This window comes from Meles meles, chromosome 6 (assembly GCF_922984935.1).
Source record: "Meles meles chromosome 6, mMelMel3.1 paternal haplotype, whole genome shotgun sequence".
NCBI classification, from domain to species: Eukaryota; Metazoa; Chordata; class Mammalia; order Carnivora; family Mustelidae; genus Meles; species Meles meles.
In genome coordinates, this window is record NC_060071.1 from 25,586,446 (window position 1) to 25,610,244 (window position 23,799).

The 23,799-nt window shown below is 43.4% G+C and overlaps 1 protein-coding gene across 1 annotated transcript in view; it reads right to left on the reverse strand.

The window, feature by feature from the left end:
* Positions 1-23,799, reverse strand: part of ATP10A (ATPase phospholipid transporting 10A (putative)) — a 194,174-nt gene that overhangs the window by 100,903 nt on the left and 69,472 nt on the right. The window contains exon 2 of the mRNA XM_046008749.1: positions 13,670-13,874. Within this exon, the coding sequence (XP_045864705.1) occupies positions 13,670-13,874 (205 nt within the window). The remainder of the gene's footprint in view (positions 1-13,669; positions 13,875-23,799) is intronic.

Here is a 23,799-nt window from a genome sequence, read left to right on the forward strand (position 1 = left end):
GTTCAGTGTCTGTGCTCAACTCCAAGAGCACCCATCATGCCTCAGCAAAGCCTCCTGGATGGAAGCCCTGGACCAAACCCAAAGCCTGGAAAGGCACAGTCAGAATGCACCCTAGAAATCATCTAGTCAGGGTTCTGTCAACACTTCAAATGACTGGAACTCTCTTATCGAACAAAATCTCAAGTGAAACCCATACACGTGTGTGTCTGGCTGCTATATCTGTGTGCATATATGTACCTATATATGTGTGTACACATGTATTATAGAGACCTACAGAAACACATATGTACACATGCATTTTGTCCTGACCTGTTTCTTGGCATCAGCAGTTTCTCTAGACGAAGCAGTTCTGCGACATAGCCCATTGCAGTCAGATTTTTAGACAGTAATCCATTTGCTTTCTTTCTGTTCTGGACTAGGGAGCTTCTCCTCAGCTTTAACACAATGCCAATAGCCCCTGCAGGCTTCTAAGCAGGAGAGTGCCCAGAAGAGCTCTTCGATCCGTGTGGATGACTCTGGCAGTTGCCGCAGATAGTTGGGGGGCAGACTGTGGCGAGAAACACCACATGGACACTACATGGCACCCCAGAGAAGGTGTGAGGAGGACCCAGGTCAGGCTTCTGGTGGGGGTAGTGAAGGACAGATGCAAGCATCTCTGAAGGGTGCCTTTGATGAGCTGGAGCAAGCCAGGTGGCAGGAGGTGGGGCACTGTGGGAATGGGCTCTGCAGCCAGGATACCTGGCAGTGGCCCCTCCCCTGAGTAGCTGCAGGATTTTAGGCAAAGGGCCTACTGTCTTGGACCTGGGCTACTTTATTTGTAAATTAGGGAAGTGACTATACTTGTCTTGGGATAGTGGTCCACAGTCCCGGGAGCCTGGAATACCTCAGTGTCGACCCATCCCACACCGGGGAGGCCAGAGTGCTGGTGGGCCAGGCCCTCAGTGATGTCTAAAGCCCCCAAGAGGGTCCTATGCACCTACCACAGTGGGTTTAGATCAAACATACTAATAACGTGCTAAGTGGTAAGTACTGGCAAATGTTAACCACAGGCGAGCCACCAGGCAGCTTTCAAAGATCTGAAGAACTCTCCTGTGGCGGGAAAATTATATGTCCTCCATGTGGACAATATAAAAGGGGGGAACCTTTTAAAGTTCTATATTTGAGGCAAATCTGAAGGGCTCACCTGGACAGACACAGGGAGTGGGCCTGCATGCGTCTGACCGAGGTGACACCTGTGAGGGCAGGGCCGAGGAGGGCTGCCTCCTCAACGCCCCTTATCCCTTGAGTCTCATTCCTAGGCATTGCCCTGGTAGCACCTAGAGGGCTGGGAACTGGTTGTCTGTACTCAGTGAGGTAGGGTCAGGATAGTGGTACTCCAGCTGCTGGGCTGGGGTGGCTGGGAAATGACCAGACCATTACAGGATGAAGTGGAAGGAGCAGCCATAATAAAAGGAATGGTCAGGTCCGTGGGACCTCCTGAACTATGGGGTGAGTGGTAAACAGCAGTGCCCAGACCACCTGCTCCCACAACAACCCAATACCATTAACTGCAGACTTTTTAGTGAAAAGTGTAACGAGGGGGAAAAGGCTTCACCTGCTTAGAATAAAAGCAGATGTTCCCTACTCCTATCATATCATGGCTGTGGAAAGAGAAGCACAAATTCTGAGCTGGATAGGAAACCCACCAGGGCCAGGTGTGGTGGTGCCAGCCACAGAGACTTGGACTTTCACCCTGTCTGCCCCCCAGGTCCAGGCCTTGTTTTCCCAAACTGACTCTCGGAAGAGTGCTCTTTCTGTACTGGTGTTTAGTAAGTCCTGAGACTCCTTTTATAATTTCAAATGAATAGGTGAACAGGAAACACACAAGATGCACTGTCAATGGAAAAGACATCTTCCTTGAAGGAAACTCTAAAATCAAGACTCTAGTCAAAGAGATGGTTAACATCGGACCCTGGGTTTTGCCTCAGGGCATGATCTCAGGGTCATGGGATCCAGCCCTAAGTTGGGCTCAGCACTCAGCACAGAGTCTACTTGGGATTCTTTCTCTCCCTCTTCCTCTGCTCTTCCCCCTACTCATGAGATCTCTCTCTCTCTCTCTCCCTCTCAAATAAATAAAAAAATCTTTAAAAAAGAAAAAAAAGACTTTAGTCAAGAGTTGAAAAATTTGTCCCTCCCTATTTCTAAGACAAATTACTTAGAAGGGAGGGTTTGTGTCTTGACATGGTGTGAACTATTAAGTGACCTACATGCACACATACATAAATGCATACACACACGCATGCGCGCGCACACACACACACAAATACTTAAAAGAACTCTAACCAAATTTTTGAAATCTTCCTAATAGTACAGTTCTTATTCTTTTTGTTCCACTGTCATTCATGGAGTTTTTAATATCTAACATACATATATTAATGTTCAGTCTCTCAGCAGGCAGCAGCCAGCCAGAGAAAGACAGTCCCCCGATCTCTTTCCAGTTCCAGTAACCCAAAGACAACCGCTGTCCGGAAGCTCAATAGCAGCCTAACACTGTGTCACAATGCCTACCTCATTCACTTCACTTTGTCTCATTCGTCTCAGAGGACTTTGATCATCACACGTCATCACAAGAAGTGTGACTACAGTAAGATATTTTGAGAGAGAAACCACATTCACATAACTTTTATTACAGCATACTGTTATAATTGTTTTATCTTAGTATTAGTTATTATAAATCTATTACTGTACCTAATATGTAAATTAAACTTTAGCACAGGTTTGTATGTATGTCTAGGAAAAAAACATCATATACCTAGCGTTCAGTTCTATTTGTGGTTTCAGGCATCTACTGGAGGTCTTGGAATGCATCCCCCATGGATAAACTAGGACTCAAGTTTCCAGCAAGAAATTCATTAAGAGAAGGTATTTTCCTCCTGGCAGTGAAAGAGAAAGGATGTGGAATGCAACAGTGCGTTGATCTGAGGTAATCAGCATGCTAATGGTACCTGCAGAAACAGCACAGCTTTCCCCCGACATGCCACTCTTATGGGTGGAGTTGTGTCCTCTCCCCAGATTCCTATGTTAGACTGCTAACTGCCAGCACCTCAGAACGTAGAGATGGGGTCTTGAGGTAATTGAGGTAAAACATTTGGGGGGTCCTAATCCAATCTCACTGGTGTCCTGAAAAGAAGAGATGAGGACACAGGCACAGAAGGAAGACCATGTGAGAACACAGGGAGAAGATGGCCATCTACAAACCAAACAGAGAAGCCTCTGAAGAGACAAGCCCTGTGACACCTTGATCTGGGACTTCCAGCCTCCAGAACTATGAGACAAGAAATTTTGGTTATTTAAGCTACTCGGTCTGGGGGACTTTGTTGTGGCACTTTTAGCAAATGAATACACGCACATTTAAAACATAATCTGCACAGAAACTGAAAATTATCCCCATTGAAGCCTTGAGTCATCGCTGCCTGCAATTTCTGGAGAACCCCCACCCCAGAGCTTGATATTGACAGGTGGGCTGGTATGTACACTCAACTGACTCCTACAGACGAACACTGAAAGAGCAGGAACCACCAGGCAGCACTGGGCCCTGAGGCCTCAGAGCTGGGGTTTGAGAGCTGGAGCATCACAAAGCTGATGCCAGGCCCTCCTCTCTTCCTTCCTTCCAGCCCTGACACAACCTGCATTTCTTCCCCTTTCTTCAGGAGGACTCCTCATGGATGCTAGGGAGAGCGCCCTGAGCACTCATTCTGGGACAGCGTGGTTGGCACCTGGCCCGTGCTGGGGGGGGGGGGGGGTCCTCAGGGCCTGTAGTTTCAGGGAACTGGTACACCCAGGCTTGACCACAGCAGCAGGGTGGTACCCGATGAGTGCCACCAACATGCCATCACTACAGGTGTGTGTGTCCTTACTGGAGGAGAGGCAGATCTCTCTTGTGATCTGAGTACAACAGGAACTTAGTAATCCTATTCCCCCAGCGTGGGCAGTCAGTGAGCACACGGTGGTGACCAACCACTGCCTTTAGAATGTAGCTTTTCAAACTGACCTACCCATGCAGCTGCTCGTGTCACAGGTGCCCAAGTCCATGTTTTGGGAGCATCCAAAGCTACTGTTAACTGCAAACATTATTAAAATTTTGACTTGCAGAAATCAAAATTTCTACTCGGGGTCTTGGAATGCATCCATGGCATTCCAAGAAAATTAGAAGCAGCGATGTCATAGGAAGACTCAGAAGAGGGCCTGACACACAGTGGGCACTGAATGAGTATGAACTGGGACCATTATTCAGGATGGGGGGGGCCGGAGAGACTCATTATTCTTACCACAAGGGTTACAAGCTTTCTGAACACTGACACAGAGCTCCCACCAAGTTCAGGTTCTAGGTGGCACTAGCTCCTGGATCTTTTGTCAGCAAGAGATTTACAAGCAGGTTGTCAGAAAGACCCCAGTCTCCCAAAGATGCATGAAGTGCAGAAACACTCCAAACAGGCAGGAGCAAGCTACTATGCTACTATCCAAGTGTCCCCAAGCCTTTGGACTTTAATGCTTGAGATGAACAGTCCAGTCCCAGCAACTGAATTCAGCCTTACATGCACCACCTTTCTCTGCCCACTGTTAGCTTTGAAAGCCAACACTTAGAATACCAGAGATATATTTCCATGGCCAACACCAGCTTCGCTGGGCCAAGGTGGAGACGTCAACCTTACAAGTCTGTCCTTAACAAAATTTCCTGCCTGATGGTCAAGGCTCCAGAACTCCTGATAAAGGGCGGATAAGCAAACCAACTATTTGAAGTCACATCCAAAACAAACCCAAATCCATATGCTTTGAAGTTGGTCTTTTTTAACCAACCAAACAAAAGGGCTCATTTTTGGACTACAGCAGGTATTACTGCAAAAAGTGAGCCATTACAGGTGAATGAGAACTATGTTTTTTCCCTCTCACTCAAAGACAGGAGAACCGCACGTAGACTTTTCTGTTTGTGTAAGTTGTGTGCACGTGTGTGTGTGTGCATGTGTGTGTCTGTATGTGTTATGAAAAAAATGATTTTAAGCTTCAGCCTAATTCTTAACTTATAAAACTCCATCCAGATATACCTAACTGCTTGCTCTCTGGAACTGGAAGGGAAGATTTTGTCACTGGCAATGACATGCTTTTTATAATGGGAGATGAGCATAAGGCCTTCTGATAGATACACTACTGAAAAACAACTTCAGGGAAAACCAACAAACTTAAAAAGCTTGCTTTAGGTCTGTTCTCCGCTTGGTTAAAATTCTCATTGGGGTCTGTTAAGTCACATCATTGGGTACATTTCACAACATGGATTATTCATTAGCAACCTTAAAAAGCCCTGAATTTATTTCATTACAGTTGAAACCCAATTTAGATGTTAGAAAATACAGTTTCGGGCGCCTGGGTGGCTCAGTGGGTTAAGCCGCTGCCTTCGGCTCAGGTCATAATCTCAGGGTCCTGGGATCGAGCCCTGCATCGGGCTCTCTGCTCAGCAGTGAGCCTGCTTCCCTCTCTCTCTCTCTGCCTGCCTCTCTGTCTACTTGTGATCTCTCTCTGTCAAATAAATAAATAAAATCTTTAAAAAAAAAAAAAGAAAGAAAGAAAATACAGTTTCATCTACACACAAGTAGGTAATTATATCTTCTGAAGTATAGTTCTTGCTTGAAATAGGCTTCTTGTGAGCTGTGGTTTATGTTAGTATCATCATGAGGGTACAAATGTGTGTACTGATATTTCTGTGTATACATATGCATGTATGGTATGTCTCACTTATGAAGAGGAGAAATCCCAAGAAGTACTAATATCAAAATGAGAACCAAAGTGCTGCCTTTCACTGGAGGAACACATGCAAATTGAAAGCATTACATAACTTCCCCAGTAATTCTTGGTGAAATGGGAAAATAGACTCTGACAAATTCAGAAACATAATTAGAATAACTCAAAGAAATAAAATGCTGTGGCCGTCAGGGTGTGGTGACTGGTTTCATGTTGTGGAAACAGAGATTTTCCTCTCACTGAGGTCTCTGCTCACAAAACAAGTGGAAGAGATATGACACCAGGTACAGGGACCCCCTCAAGGGGCAAAGTGTTTCCCAGTCCACTGAGTGAAGACTGGACTGTCCCAACACCACCCCCCCAATACCTAATACACACAGTGCTCTGTAGGTGCTCAATAACCAGGCTGACAATTTCAGATTCTCCAGGAATGTTGCTTTTACCAATCAATCTGCTTCTAGAACATCGTATGTTAGCCCAGGAAAGAACATTTATCCTCTCCTAGAAGGTAACAGAAAGTGATAAGTCAAGCCCTTTTATTTCACTTTGCTTTCTTCTTCGGAACATACACAGCCACACCTGCACACATATACACATGCCTTACACACTTGCATACAATCATAAGTATGTGCGCAAGAACACACTCATCCATTTGTATGCTCACATCTGCGCACACATGTGTACAAACACACTCACATGTGCACACACACATGCTCTCACACTCGCACTTAAACATACATATCCATACCCACTTACAGAGCATCAATTGGGCAGATCTCACATGGTCAGCCCTTCCCACTAGTAAAGAAATTTCTAGCTCAAAAACACACACACAAACTCAAACTCTTTGCAATTGTGAATGCAATTCAGCTACATTTAGGAAAGTTGGAATTTGATTAAATTCCTTCTTAAATTCAAGGCTTAAAATTCAAGGCTTATTTACAGTGAAAATATAATCAAAGAGAAAGACAGCATTTCAAATCACATACCACATAAATAGAACAAAACTTATTAATGCTTTGGTTGTCTTTTTCCCGGAATAAAAAATGACCACTTCCTATGACACAAAAACATGAAATTAAACATACACAGAAAATGTTCAAGTTTCCATATGTAGTAAGATCTTTTTGGATTAATACGTCAGGTCAGCCTAGTATTGTCAACTTCATGACATTTAGCTGTCCTCATTAAGATCACAGTACTTTACTCTCTACATGCACTGATATGCTACACCACAGGTTCAAGGCAAAGAATCTGTGGCAAAGTCATGAAGATTAGAAGCAAAGAGAAGTCTTACATAACCAAATTTATATTTCCTGTTAAGTAAACACTTGATATTATAAAACGTGGTATATCTCAGATAATTATATTACCTACCTAACCAAATTGCTTTGAATATCCACTTGCTAGAATTGAAAATGTAGTCTAAATACAATGTGTTTTCAAAGTAATTTTCTTCCTCAAAAGCATTCCTGTTACATATTTCATATCCTTCAACAAAAGTATCTGATTTTTAAGTTCAGGGATGAAAATGCCCCACAGTATAAGTTATGAGCTTAGTGTATGTAAAAGAAAACCATGAATCTTTTCGTAAAGGCTTGATATTGACCTTTCCAATTAACATGTCCAGCCCGCTGTCTTTGTTTTACACTTAGATGATAGACTGTTTCCTCTTCCATTCCATAGCAGAGCATGTAACTAATTTAGTTAAAGATTAACAACCTGAAAATCTTAAGGAAAAAACAGCTTTGGTGCAAGATTTTGCAAACAGTCCTTTTTCTAAACCTCTAGTCTTCCTGTGGTAGAGATAATTTTGAGAGCATGTGTATGTAGAAACAACAAACAACATAATAATTTTGTCTCCTACATAAATAGAATGTAAAGTGATTTTCACTAAGCTCCCTGAATTCTGTCATGTAATTCAGGGGAGGCCTAACTCTCCCTTATAAAGGAAACTCTGTGCTTTGTCGCTGCCTAAGAGTGCCTGGCATCCAAGAATGTTGCTGGGAATATAGTAAAAATTTATGTGCAAAATGGAGGTAAAGCCACATCACTGTCTTAGAATCAGTGCAAGTCTAGATCATTAGGTACATCTTTTAGACTCGTGCTTCACAGACTCCCCCAGCCTAGGAAAGATTCCATACTAGTTTCATCCATCTTGCTCATGGGGAGCATGCAGCAGGCACACATGCACACTCCTGTGCACACACCCCCACACTTCTGAGAAGAGTAGCTACTCCAGGCTTGTGACTTCAGCTCTTCCTGAAAACCTCATAATCACTGCTCTAAACAGCCTGAAGCAGATGGCCCTGTGGGTGTAGCCAGGGTTGTGGGTAATAATCCCACAGGTCTACCCAAGAGATAAACTGGAAGAACATTTTTTTCTCAGTAAATCAACCAACACAGAAGTCAGTCCCTGAAGGCTCCTCCCTGATACTAACATAGCTTGTTCAGCAGCAAGATCTCAGGTCTGGACTCTCCCACTGTCTTCAGGGAGGCTGCCCTGCTCTGCCCAGTTCCCATCCAAAATTCCAACACCCACCTGACATTTCACGTCCCTCTTCCTGCTTTATCATTTACTCCTCAGTGCATATCACTATTTGCAAAGGTCACGTAAACACTGACAGGAAAGATGCTTGCCTCTTTTGATCAATAGATTGCCTAGGAACATCCATTTGAAGCATGTGAAGCATAGTATGTTTAATAATGAAAAATCACAAAAACAAGTCTCTAAGAATATTTTTATATAAAATTATCAGCCTAAGGAACTCCCATTTTTGCAGAAATCACTGTGCAAATGTTACAGACAAACTAGAGGCTTCTATCTGTGTAGAGGCTAATTGCATGCAGATTCATGGGCAGGGCTGTGGGTCAGAATGAGTGTGTGTGTGTGTAGGGGGGGGGGGGCAACAGCAAATGCCCAGTGCAAAAGGGAAGGACTGGATGCTGGAGAATCCCCCCATCCATGCCAACTCAGAAGGTGACAGAACCCAGGACTGCCTCCAGCTCTACCCTGATTCAGGAAGCCACAGCAGGCGGTGCCTTGTGAGAACCTCCTGTCTTCACATTTTCTGTTTTTGGTCTATAAAAGGGTGTGATAATCATTACCTCATGAGATTTATATTTTAACATATGTGAAGTTGTTTTTAAAATGTCTGTGCTACTACAAATGTGAGAAGCATGATGAGGTCTGACACCAAGGGAGACTGAACAAATTTGAGTTGTTATCCCAAGAGCTTCGTGTGAAACACTGGGGTTCTCTATGACTTCTGAGATAATGCCAATTTGGCTCCCACTTGAAAACTGTAAGTTTATTTTGCAGTCCCGTGATCTCTGTTTCTTTTGCCTGAGGCCAGATAGCTAGGTGGTTCAAGGTCCTGGGGTCATTGTCCAGTGTCTGACGGCTGTATCCTCAGATTCAAGGGTCTGGGCCGGCCGTGCATGCTGCCTTCCCGCTTCTAGTCCATGAATCCTGTACAACTTCTGTACTGGGAGTCTGCTGGTAAACAAGCCTGAGTCCTCTAGGTATTAGTCCCATTGCCTTAAATCGTTAGACCCTGCAGCACATGGACCGAGTCCCTCCTTTCCTTTTTTTTTTTTTTTTTTCTGCTCATGGACCAATCTAAGTTATTTATTTAAACCATCTCCTTCCATAAGCAAAGCGTATACTTTTCTGGTCTATGTGCAGAGTCATGGTCCAACTCAGTTCTGTGGTCCCCACCAGTAGTTTAGTATTCCAGGTTCTCCTTATTCATCTTCATAGCCAGTGAGAAGCAGACTCCCCTGAGAGTTAGGAAACAGAGTATGATCATCATCTCCCCAGGGAAAGGGCTTGGACCCGATGGCCTTGGACCTGATGTGGAGATGGAGTAGGTGACACACTGAGGTCTCCTGTGCTTTCTGTGATTCGACTTCAGGAAGACAGCATGCTCACTCCCTTGCCCAGGGAGCACTACAAAGTAGGTGAAGGTCTTCCACGTGCCAGCTGAGCCATCTGCACCCTGGGTGCCACATGGACTGCCTCAGCTGTGCCCTAGACTGGGAAGCCCAGGACTCAGCCCCCACTGCCACTTTTGACCTGAACAGCCTCAGTGCCGCCCACTTTCCGCTTTCTTGGCATCCTTCCCTAAGCAAACAAGCCCTTCAGTAAAGGCTTTCAGAAACACAGCTACTTTTTTTGCCTTGTCAGTAGAGGGCGCTGGAGGGATGCTGCAGGAGAAGGGGCTGACCTTCAGGTGGAAGGGTGTGTGGATTTGTTCTTCACTTCCCAGCACCCCCTGCAGGGGTCTCCAAGGCAAGGAACTTGTGGTATGTTTATGTCCAGGACTAGATCTGCCACATCCTTTTTCAGCTTTCAGCTCAAGGTAACCAGAGACCCCCAAGGGTATGGGCCCTGACCCCAAGGGGGGCTACATCTTCTTGCACCCTCTCCTGGTCCCTTTGCATGTGCAGATCTGGGCTCTACAGGCTGGTTGTCTAAAGAGCCACCACTCAGCCTTTGTCCACTGCAGCAGCTGGAACCACAAGAAGAAGGCAGCATTCTTAGAGCCCAGCTACTGCCTAGTGGCCAGCAGCTGCCCCTGGCACTTCCCAAGTTTCCTGGCTCAGCACTTTCCTGTGGATGGCTGACTTCTGGCTGGCACAGCCCCTCAGAAGCTTTTCTACCATCATGTGAGTAATAGCTGTGCTCCCAGCCATGCAAACAAGACTCAACCTGGGGTGTCTCTTCCCTGGGTACTATCTAGGTAGGCCCCAGGGCCAGTGACTGCTCTATCAGCGAGGTCTGCGTTCCTGCAAGTCTTTGTTCTCACTTCACAACCCCCACTGGAATTCTTCCCATCAAACTTGCCCTGACTGAATCCTGTGCAATTTCTGCCTCCTCACCAGACCCTCAGAGTCCCTGTGTACATTTCTTCATTTCTTCACCCCGGTTTTACAAATTGCTTCTAATTTAGGTTTTCCTAGGGACCACCACTTACCCAGTTCTGTATCTGTCTGAGATACACTAGCTGACTTCATTCTCTGAAAACCCACTTAAATACCGAGAACTAGAATGTTCTTGGCATTGTAACACTGTAGTCAGAACTCTGGTTTTCTAGCTGTCAGGCTTTTAATTTTTTTTTAATTTTTAAACATTTAAAATTTTTATTTTATATTAACTAATTTTAATTCTACCACAATTAACATAGTGTACAATATTAGTTTTCCAATTGTCAGGATTTTAAATGCCAGAAATTTCCTATCTTTATTCTCTGTGGGGCAGTTCTTACATTTCAGAATAATAACGTCTGAATGGGAATTCAGCTACCAGAAAAATATCTTCAGACATTTAGAGAAAATGGAAAAGAAAAGAAAAAAAGTGGAAAAAAATTCCACTATTAGGGACAATATGCATGCTTACTGAAGAATTTGGGTGCTGATAAAGAAACTTTTATTTCAAATCAGAATTCCTTTGGTTGTTAATTTTGGCTATTTAGACTAAATTATGGCTCAACTCCATTTACTTCCTCAGGCATTCATGGGGCGCGAAGGAGGGTGATATAGGATGTGTCTGCCTGTAGCCATCCTTAAATAAACATCCAACTTACAAACAGCTCTCTTAGATCAAGCACTACTGAGCTATGAAAAGTTCCAGTTGTTGTTTGGAAAAGAAGTAGGTGGAGGAGGTTTTTAGCTATTACTGGGTTTAGCAACTGAATAAAATTAGAAGATGTGAAACATGGAAGTTACTCATGAGTAACTTAGGAGCTAGGAGCTATACCTAGGTTTTCTCCATGCCATCACCCCAAACATGTACACACTGCTCTCCAGTTTTCAAATTCTCACCCACTAAAGATACATAAGTATTCACGCATATTACAATCATCTTCCAAGCACACTGGCCACTCTGCCAGGAGGGTAACATTCTAGCCTGTGTACCCACTGCCCCCTTAAAACCCAGTGTGTGCTCAGATGACAAGAAATGAGCCCACAGTACAGCTGCCATACTGATTTCAGGCTTAATTCACACACTGATCTGTACCTGGAATTCTGGGGTCCAGTCTAGAAGACTGGGCAGGCCTGGTCGAGAAAGCCTTGAAGTAAGACCATCCTTAGGAGAACAGGGGACCAGGGGGTGGCAGTAGAAGGTGAGCCCCCATTTATTGCCAAACCCTGGAACACAATCAATGCAGAAGTCAGAAACCTCCAGCACTGGGCCTCAAGGGGCCCCTAAATTCCACCAGCGATCCTGATCTGGGATGATGACAGCACCCCGTTTTAAAAAATTGCTATTTTTAATATTTATGTCAGCTCCATGTCATTCCAAGAAAGATTTGAGGCACCTCACAAAAAACCACTTCGCACAAAAGGCGGCTTAAAAAAAAAAGGAAACGAGCAGTGGCTACAGTTAACAATACTGCACTGTATATTTGGAAGTTGCTAAGTGAGTAAATCTTGAAAGTTCTCATCACAAAAAAAGAAAATTATAGCCGTGTGTGCTGATGGATGTTAACTAGACTTACTGTGGTGATCATTTCGCAATATAAACAAATACTGAATCTTTATGTTGTACACCTGAAACTAATATAATACTGTATGTCCATTATATCTCAACTTTTAAAAAAGAGTGAAAGAGGAACTTGTGGTGGAAATAAGAGGGAGCAGATGCTGGTAATGATGTCTCAGTGCACTGCAGGTTGGAGGGATGTCGGGCTCAGAAGTCCCTATCAGTTGAAGCAAGGTGGGGAGCTTCAGCTTGTGGAATTCTGTCTACAAGTGTGTAGAGGCACCTTTGGTTGTCACAGTGACCAAGTGTGGATTACATGTTCACTCATGAGTGGGAGGCAAGGATGCCAGCCCCAAAAGGATCCTGTCTAATAAACATCTCACCCAAAATACTGATGGAGCTCATGATGAGATCCATAAGCGTAAGACAAGCCAACCTTTCCAAAGAAGCCTTACTGGTCTTGAGTCCAGGGCTGCTGCTTCTATGAGAGCTCAAGGAGAGATCTCAGTGACATAGGAAGAAAATCTCCAATGTATGACATTGACTGACACATATGTGACAGAGGAAGAGACTCCCCAGTGGCATCCTTTCTGAAATGCAGGAGCTCATTTCCTTGGGCACTTCTTAAATCTCCTTCAGTACAGGCCAACAGCAAGACTCCCACGCATGACTGAAACAGGCAGCCTAGGACAGAGCTGGTGTTAGGAGAATACGGCTTCCTGATCTCTGACAACTCATGCTACTTTCATTACACCTAGATTTGGACCTCTGCATCCTTTATACAGACCTGCAGGGATGAGAGTGAACAGAAGGTTAGAAACCCCTGACAGGGTTTGAATTTTCCGGCCACAAGTCTGTTGGTGAGTGCCAACAGTCAGACACCACACTTCCTTTCCTACTTCTCACTCCACATCAACTGTGCATTTTCTTTGAGCCGTGGCTGAGGCTCTCTAAAGCAGAATTCAGATACAGAAGATCTGATGCCAAACTCAGAAACACCCTTGAGGAGAAAACATTCCAGAGCTACACTCTCAGAATAGGGCATTACTTCTGCTGTGTAGCCATTTAGCAAACTAGAACAACAACTGGATAAATGTCAAGAGTCAGCTGGTCATAAATATTCTTTGTAATTTTAAATACTGTTTTGAGAAACTCAGAAATGTACAGTGGAAATCAGAGTTATAAAATTGAGTCCTGTTCCCCACACTCATAGGCTGGTCATGGGCTCAGGTGGGTCAGACCCTCAGTTCCACACCTATCTACCTGGAAAAGTGTCCTGGCCTGATGAACTGATGGAGGTGGCGAGGCACAGGGGGCAGAGTACAGGTGCTCTGATGCCCGGAAGTCCAGCATGGGAGGTACCCTATAGACATGGTGCCCAGGATACCCTGGGAGTATCAGATCACTTACGAGCTCTGAGAAGCCACGGACCACCTGCCTTCGCTTCAGGTTGGTCTCTCCATCCAGGTTGGCAGTCTCGATGTGGCACAGTCCATCAGGGTCACTGGAGGAGAGCAGTAGAATGTCTGCAGGGATGATCTCATTGCAGCGGAGACGCACAAAATCTCCCACTCGGATTTCTTTCCAGAATCGATTCACATACTGCTTTTCCTCCCTGGTGAAGAAACTGCCATTAACAAGACTGGCAGAAGGTTGATCATACCTGAATCTGTGTGATTGGCACATGCAGCTCATTTAAAAAAATTTCTATTTTTCCAATATGTTAAAAATTTCCATAATAAAAAGTATTTAAGAAGGATATACATAAGGACTCCATACAGTATGACTCCATTGACATGAAATACACAGTATCGGTAAATCCATGGACATAGAAGGTAGATCAGTGGTTGCCAGGGACCAGGAGGAAAGGAAATGGGGAGAAATTGTTTATTGGGTACAGGTTTCCATTTGATTGAAATGTTCTGGGACTAGGTAGTGGTGGTGGTTGCACAACATGGTAAATGCACTAAATGTCTCTTAATTATACACTTTCAAATGGTGAAAATGTCCACTCCTAGATATCTATCCCAAAGAATTCAAAGCAAGGACTGATAAAGAGTTTTGTACATCTGTCTTCATAGAAGCACTAGTCATCATAGCCAAAAGAGGGAAACAACAACAAATGAGCGGATAAGCAAAATGTCATATATAGCTACCCTAGAAATACCATTCAGCCGTGAAAAGAAAGGGAATTCTCACACGTGCTACAACATGGATGAATCTTGAAGCTATTTTGCTAAATAGAATATTGTATGAATGCACCGTTATGAAGTACCTACAACAGCCAAATTCAGAAACAGTAGAACCTGCCTACATCTCACTATCCTTCTCCTATCTACAGAATGAAAACTGTAATAGATGCATCCTCTCCATCTCACTCAAGAAGAAGTAGCACATGCCAATCACTCAGAACAATACCCAACATGGCTTTCAACATCCAACAGTTACTACTAATGAATACTTAGATGAAAACAGTATCTGTAGATTTCTTCTTTAGATTTTTTTCTAACTCTAAAAATACAGGCCAATTAATCCTACAAAGGGTATTTTTAAGAGTTCCTTCAAGGCAGTTTTGTCCATTTTTACAAGTAAGTATAGAAACATGACTCTCTCAACATGATATGCTACAAAGAAATTTCAGCAAGAAATCCTTTGGGTTATAGTGTTAAGGGGGAAACAAAACAACACCAAAACAGATTTCACTTTAACCACTGCCTTCTCACTGTTTCCTGCCCAATAAAATGCCTCTCCTTGCTTCAGCTCCCAGAGAATCTGAATTCAGACACCAAGTCCAGATCTCAAGGTGGACCAAGGCAGTCACATCTAAATGACTTCTGAACGTTGGAAGAAGTATTGAGAGTTTTACACATCTATTTAATTCCACACTGTGGATTTGAGGAAACCCAAGGCAAACGTCCAGAACTCCTAGCCATCAGTTGCCCCAGGTGGGAAGAAACAAGTATCCCCTTCCATTTTAAGCCCTCTGCTTTCTTGTTCTAATTCAAGACCACCAAACCAATGACATGGAGTGCACAGCTTGGCCACCGTAAGATAAGACCAACAAAGACAAATCAGTATAGCTCTGTACTCAAAAATAATGTAAGGCAAGACCAAAACACTGGATAGCAACCTTTGGGGATGGCAGAATCAAGCCCTCAAAGTGAGCAAAAATATTCTTCCTGGGCCAACACAACACTCCCCACAAGGCCAGGGTATTCTTCAAGACTGCTTCAAGAGTTGTGGTAAGGTCCAATCAGCCTCCAGCTCGAGGTCAGCTGGCCCTGAGATAAGGCACAGAACTGTCAGTCACCTGAGCCTCCTGCTGGCTCAATACCAGACTGACCTCTTCCCTGTGGACAGAGAGCCTTGATGTGTGACAGATGAAACAACATTTAAAAATGTTCCCATCTCCTTTTTTAAAGGTCAAACCTTGACTTTATGATCACTGCAAGCATCAGCTGCTTAGCCCCTCTTCCTTATCATGACCACTTGCTGAGTCCCCACAGAAAGTACATATACTGTATTATATATTCACATATATATGTATATGTAATATATATTCCATATGACACATACGTTATATATGAGAGGCCCTTTTTCTCATGAGGAGGGTATAACACTTACTTTTTCCCAGCAAATGTATTTGGACACAGGGCCTTAAGTTGAAATGAAGTCACAGGGCGTGGTGCTCATCCAGTATGACTGATGACCTTTTTTTTTTCCTAAAGATTTTATTTTTATTTATTTGTCAGAGAGAGAGAGCACAAGCAGGGGAGCAGCAGGCAGAGGGAGAAACAGTCTCCCCGCCAAGCAAGGAGACCAATGCTGGACTTGGACCATGACCTGAGCTGAAGGCAGCCGCTTAACAGACTGGGCTGCCCAGGCATCCCTACTGATGCCCTTAGAAGAAGAAGAGACACCAGGGATGCGTGCACAGAGAGGAAAGGCTATGTGTGGTCACAGAGAGAAGACAACCATCTGTAAGCCAAAGAGAAAGGCCTCAAGAGAAGCTAATCCTGCCAGCACCATGATCTTGAACTTGCAGACTCCAAAACTGAGAGACAATCGACTTGTTTAAGCCACTTGGTCTGTGGTGCTTTGTTATGGCTGCCTGAGCAGACCCACACCTAGTAACTGCAATTCCCATGACTCTTGCTGGAAGGACTGGCTCCCAGGCCACCGTGACAGACAAGGAGGGGCAGCAGAGGAAGCAGGTAGTGGAAGGCATTGCGCCAGGGGATTTATCCATAGGCATGTGTCCCACACGTCTGTGCACAGGAAAACACTGCAGAGAAGACAGAAATAAATCTCTCTGACACAATTCTATGTAACACTCAACTCCTAATCACACTCTTCTTCAGGCTTTTCTACACAGCAGGTAAACGATTTAGAACTGCCTTCTATTTCCTCAAGTCAGTATGGACACAGCTCAGGGTAGAAAGAATGTGTGTCCCCCTCCCTCTCCATGGCAAAAATCTCAGGAGTGCACAGTGCCCTGTGGCCTTCCTGCCAACTCCAACCCCAACCAGGCCGAGGCCGGCCTCCTCCAGGAACCTAGTACTCCCCTGAGATACATGGCTTATATTTTTTTACAATGGCAAGGTTTGATATCCCTAAGTCCTCAATACTCTTGATTCCTTCACAGCAATTAGGAAGTAGTACTATTTAATTTTTTCCACAGAATATTTCTCCTAAGGACAGGTGCCAGCCATCCCATGTGCCAATAGGATTCTGAGATGGCCCCAAGATCCCCAGCTCAGTCCTGGTGTACACACCCCTGCCAGTCCCCCTGAGTGACGCAGGGACTGTGAATGTGGTGGAAATAATTTCTGCTGATGTAACTAGGGTGACCAATCAGCAGACTGTGAGCCAGTCAACAGAGAGACCATCGGGGTGGATCTGAGAGAGCCGCAGGAGTCCCATAAATCTGACTCTAAGGCCAGAGACAGGAAGTCAGATGCTGAAAGTGGCCACATGGCCAGGCTGAGAGCACGTGGTTTCAGTCCTACCTACTGGAGCTGAATTATACCAAGATCTTACAAGAGCCTGGAAGAGGACCCAAGCCTCAGACAAGACCACAGCCCCAGCCTATACCTCAACTGTAGCCTGGTGAGACTTTGGGCAGAGGACCCAGCCAACCCATGCCTGTACCCCTGATGCCCAGAAACTAAGTTAATACATCTGCATTCCACTTTTTGACAAACAAAATCCCATTAGGTCATGTGTACATCATGGCGATTCAATATTTTTATACATTACAAAATGATCCCCATGATAAGTGTAATTACCATATGTCACCACAGAAAGTTATTACAGTATTATTGACTATATTCCCTATGCTGTACACCACATACCCATGACCTATTTCTTTTATAACAGGAAGTTTGTACCTTTTAATCCTCTTCACTGATTTCCCCCGCCACCCAACCCCGCCCCACTCAGTTTAACCAACGGTTTATTCTGTAACTATGAAATCTGTTTCTGGTTTCTGTTTTGTTTTGTTTGTCATTTGTTTTGTTCTTTAGATTCCACATTTAAGTGAGATCATAGAGTATTTGTCTTTCTCTGACTTGTTAACTTAGCATAATACCCTCTAGGTCCATCCACATTGTTGCAACATTGTTTTTAATTGCTGAGATTGCAAGGATTTGTTGCATAGCAATAAAGAATTAATTTGCACCATTTCCATCTTCCACACAGAAGCAGGCACTAGATGCTTCTCCTCCTGGCAGCTCAGTCTTCTACAGTGTAACAAACTAAAAATTCTACCTGTAGTTACGCAGTTTTATAACCTGAATACTTAAAGAAAAATGACTTCACAAGGAAGGAATGCAGAGCAAGACTGGTTAAAATCCAAACGCCCACAAAGTGGAAGCCCATTAGAAGGTATGAGTAACATATTAAAATGTGGGGAAACCCTGGGGCGCCTGTGTGGCTCAGCTGGTTGAGCATCTGACTCTTGATTTTGGCTCAGGTCATAATCTCTGCTCTCAGATGGATCAAGCCCCCAGAATCTCTGTTCTCAGATGGATCAAGCCCACATCAGGCTGTGTGCTCAGCGGGGAATCAGCCTGAGGTTCTCTCTCTCTCTTTCTGCCCCTTCCCCCACTCACCCGTTTTCTCTCTCTCTAAAATAAATCAGTAAAATCTTTAAAATGTGGGGAAACCCTGAAAATGTGCAGTCTTGAAATAGTGGCTATAAATAATTACAAACATGGTGCATGATTGCACCACAGGAATGACAACTGGCTCTTCTAATTAGCTGCAAATCCCTGCTCATAATTCCTGAAAGGTCCGAACTCAGACAGCTGAATGAAGATTTCAAAGGTCATAAGTGAAAAAAGTATGATTCTTTCGAAATGAGGGCAAAAAGGGGGAAGTAGATTGATAAAGATGTCTTATATTTAAAAGAACCACATAAGAAGCCATAGACAAAAGCGAGTCTTTTCTTAAAAAGTCCTGGCACTGTTTTTGTTTTTTGTTTTTGTTTGTTTTCTGGTTTTGGTTTTTTGTTTTGTTTTGTTTTCTGCACCGACCACCTCACTTTGGGGCCTGCTGTTTCCTCAGCTAAACAGTGAGAATGTTACATAGATGATTTTGAAAATCTGTTCCGAGGCTAATGTGAGCCTTTTGAGAATAATAGATCTCCTCTTCTAGGAAAATCTATTACTAACATTTTATAATTAGTCGTGCTGAGCTTTGCAGTTCTCATCTGACCATTTTTTTTTTTAAAGATTTATTTATTTGACAGATAGAGATTACAAGTAGGCAGAGAGGCAGGCAGAGAAAGAGGAGGAAGCAGGCTCCCAGCTAAGCAGAGAGCCCGATGCGGGGCTCGATCCCAGCACCCCGGGATCATGACCTGAGCTGAAGGCAAAGGCTTTAACCCGCTGAGCACCCAGGCGCCCCTGACCATTTTTTTTTTTTTTTTGGTTCAAAACAACACAATGAGGGGTGAAAGAATAAGGAAACATGAGGATGACGAGTGACCAATTTTATTTAAAGACAAGCAGTCTTTGTTTTAATAAAATCAGAATAAAATTTTAAGATCCCTTAATTCATCATTTTTGGTTATTTAATGTTTAGGCTGAGTTAAACTATTTATTTGTACAAGTTAGGTTTTTAAGGTTCTTCAGTAAATAATTCCTTAAGAGGAGATAGCTGACTTACAGAATTTACAGCAATTACTTTAAGTAGTTGAAAGCATGTTTTCCCTGGAGATCTCTATTACTGTCACAGAGCTCTTCTTCATGAATACAGGTTCAGGATATACTGTTCTAAAGCACCCTGTTAAGGTTTTAGTTTTTGAAAGCATCAGAATCTTCATCCACTGCAGCCTCACTTATCCCTGACCCCTCCAGGGTTTAAGGTGTCTCTGCCATGGTTCAGCGTTTTCAATGATGTATTTATAAATCTCTCCAATGTAGTAAAGGCAGATCTATTTCATAAAACCAAACAAACTTTGATCAAGTTTAAAAAAAAAAGGCTTTGCAAAAAATGAAGGAATCATACTTTCACCTTTAATACATTGTTTTTCAGGAGATTTTCATTCAGGTTACTGGTTATAATTTTCCCTAACAGTAACGGAGAATTTTTTTTTTTTTTCTTTGAAGGTGACAACAGATTCTGAATTTGCCACAACCAGTCAACATCCTTGGTGACCCACGGCCACTCCTTGTACAAGGAGAGTCACAATAATAACTGGATCATCACTGATCTCCAACCTAGTCTCTGAATTTATGAATGAACTCATTCTGTTTTATTTAAGAGTTCTCCCAGGCTGCAGAAAGAGGCAAACTCGCTACTGGGTCCACACACAAGTTACTCCTCACGTCATGTAATATGACATGATCATTCAAGTTCTATGACACTGTAATCAACACAGAGTAGCAGCAGCTGTTTGCAGGACCACGCTGCCCACAGAACACGGGGCCATGTGCCTGGAGCAGCCACCTGCCAGCTTCCAGGGCATCTTACAGTTGGAGATGCTTGCCTCTTCTATTTTTGGTATTTGATGAGATGAATGAAGTTCAAAATGCCTGTAACAGGGGAGCCTGGGTGGCTCAGTGGGTTAAAGCCTCTGCCTTTGGTTCAGGCCATGATCTCAGCGTCCTGAGATCAAGCCCCACATGGGGCTCTCTGCTCGGCAGGGAGCCTGCTTCCTCCTCTCTCTCTGCCTGCCTCTCTGCCTACTTGTGTCTGTCAAATAAATAAATAAAATCTTTTTAAAAAATGCCTGTAACATGTGTAAGCATTCGATTTTCTTACCCTTACATTATCTAACAACTTCCTCTGGCCATATATTATTGTATATGTTCCTATGTTGTAAAAATGTCAGTTTTAATTCAATGGCAAATTATTTTCACAACAACACATGGGAACCCCATTCCTGCCCTCCCACCATTCACCACACCCACACCCTGCTCGCCTGCTGGAATGGGGGTGGACAGGGTAACAGAGGCACATCTCACTTGCCTCCCTTGCTTTCTCCTCTTCCTTAAAAGTGTCTCTTCTTTAACAAGACTAATCCACAAAGGAATATCTTGGGTAGGGATGAGCAAGAAAGAAAGTAAGAAAGAGAAGAGATGCAAGGTTGTGGGGTTTTTTGTTTGTTTGTTTTTAAGGTTTGAGCACTACAGTTTTTAAGTAAAATTTAATGCCGAAAGGAAGAGCACTTGTTTTGGTTAGGGAATTGGGGACTGATTCCTAGAAAAGGGGATATCTGGATTTAGATCCTCAAGGATGAAAAGCATCTTCTTCCTTTTTTCTCTCTTTTTTAAGTTTTTAAAACTAGAGAGAGAGAGAGTACAAATTGGGGGGACAGGCAGAGGGACAAGCAGACTCCCTGCTGAGTGTAGAATCCGACATGGGACTGGAGGCCAGGCTGGATCCCAGAACCCTAAGATCATGACCTGAGCCAAAGTCAGGCATTTAACTGACTGAGTCATTCAGGTACCCCAGGGATGAACAGGATCTTAGCCTAAGCCATACCCCATGCTACCTCAAGAGGACTACTTACACAAAAGGGTGGAATTTAGGCAGAGACTAGAAATACAGTGCCCAAATCAAAGATAAGGCAGAGCTGAATCAAAAGAGATCATGAGGGAAGCCTGGGTGGCTCAGTGGTTAAGCATCTGCCTTCGGCTCAGGTCATGATCTCAGGGTCCTGGGATCGAGCCCCACATTGGTCTCTCTGCTCAGCAGGAGTCTGCTTCTCCCTCTCAGTTTCCCTATGTGCTCTCTCTCTCTCTCTCACTATCTCTCTCTCAAACAAAAAAAATAAAAATCTTCAGAAAAAAGAAAGAGATCATGAGATTCAGAAATAGAAACAGGAAGAAAAGATGGGCATGGAAGTTTGACTATATAATCAATGTGACTGGACACCCACCGTGAATGATTAGATGAAAATGGGCATGTGATAAGCAGACATTTCTCCAAAGAAGACATAAAATGACCAACAGACACATGAAAAAATGTTCAACGTCACTCAGCATTAGGGAAATACAAATCAAATGAGATACCACCTCACACCAATCAGAATGACTAAAATTAACAAGTCAGAAAACAACAAATACTGGTAAGGATGCAGAGAAAGGAGTTGCAGCCACTCTGGAAAACAGTATGAGTTTCCTCAAAAAGTTGAAAATAGATACACTACCAGCAACTTGCACTACTGGGTATCTACCCCAAAGATACAAATGTAGTGATCCAAAGCCATAAAATACAGATATGCTCTAAACACTCCAATGTTTAGAGCAGCAATGTCCACAATAGCCAAACTATGGAAAGAGTCCAGATGTCAGCCCACCAACAGATAAAGGGATAGAAAACATCTGGTATATATATACACAATGGTATATTACTCAGCCATCAAAAAAACGAAACCTTGCTGTTTATAACAACATGGATTGAACCAGAGGGTGTCATGCTAAGCAAAAGAAGTCAGAGAAAGACAAACATGATAAGATTTCACTCATATGTGGAATTTAAGAAACAAAACAGATGAACATAGGGGAAGGGAGGGAAAAATAAAATAAAATAAGACAAAATCAAAGAGGGAGACAGACCATAAAAGACTCTTAATCATAGGAAACAAACTAAGGGTTCCTGGAGAGGTGGTGGTGAGGGGACGGAATAACTGGGTGATGGACATTAAGGAAGGCATGTGATGTAATGAGCACTGAGTATTATATAAGACTGATGAATCACTGAACTCTACCTCTGAAACTAATAGTAAGGTATGTGTTAATTGAATTTAAATGAATGAATGAATGAACTGGCATGTGTAGCTAGAATGTGGATGTACTGACCTTACCCAGAAGTGGGTCCACTGTGGGAAGGAACAGAGGCCAATTGTGATCTCTTTGACAGCTTCAAAGACAAAGGCAAATAAAGATAGGAACTTGGAGCTCATGGCATGGAGGTGACTAGTCCCCAACTGTAGATACCATCACTGAGATTACCAGAGATATCACCTTCTATTATCTTTTTTTTTTTTTCACACCTTCTACTATCTTCATAGAAGGAAACAGTGATGAGGACTGAAAATGGGGACCATGAAGGGTAGGTAAGTGATGAGGTACGGAAGCCAGCATGGTAGCTGGACAGGAATCCAGAGTGCCATGCCTTCCATTGCCATATTTTCATTTTTTTTAAAAGGCAACGTTTATGGCACAGACCTGAAATGGTACATCCACTAAGATCAAAGGTCGCCTTTCCATACATTCCTGGTACTTTGTCACCGTTCAGACTTATTCACCACTGGAGCACACTTCATGAGAAGCTCAAGTGAGAGTTCAGTCTTTGGAAAGACTAAGAGATGTTGTCTAGAAATGGACCTCCTGTCTGAGGACAAGTCTTTCAGCCAACACCAGCTAGAGGTCTAGACACCAAACCCTGTCAGTTTTGAGCCATCATTATCTTAATAATAACAAAAGAACAATAAATACAACTTCCCTCAACACCATTCATTATGAACAAGGAAATGTGCAGAGCATTTTATATCCTTTATTTCAGTGAGTCCTCACACAATCCTAATATTATATTCCCATTTACAGATATAGAAACAGAGGTGGAATGACCTACCCAAAGTCACAAGCCAGGAAAACAGACAAAGGACCAGGGACCATGAATCCTCCCAGACATCTGGTTTTGAAAGCATATCTATCTGGTGGTTTAAAAGAAGAACAACTAAAGCTCCTAAAGGAGCTGACTGGTGAAAACTTTGCAAAATTCCAAGCCAAAAACTTATATTTTTCCTTTTAAATTATGCAGCCCATTTACCAATGTGGTCTGAAAATGAAATATGGCTAGACTTGAATAAGAGTGGAAAGGCAGACAGTTCCAGGCCTATGCAGTGTTTGACACAGACACAGAATAACAAATCTCCGTCCATTGCCTAAACACCTGTCTATTTGCAAACAACCAGAACAGCTATGGTTAGAAGTCACAAAATTGTGGTCTCTGCTACAAACTGGGAAGTGTGCCCTAAATGGACCTTGGCAGATTGGGAGATGAGCTCATCACTAACTGAGACCACC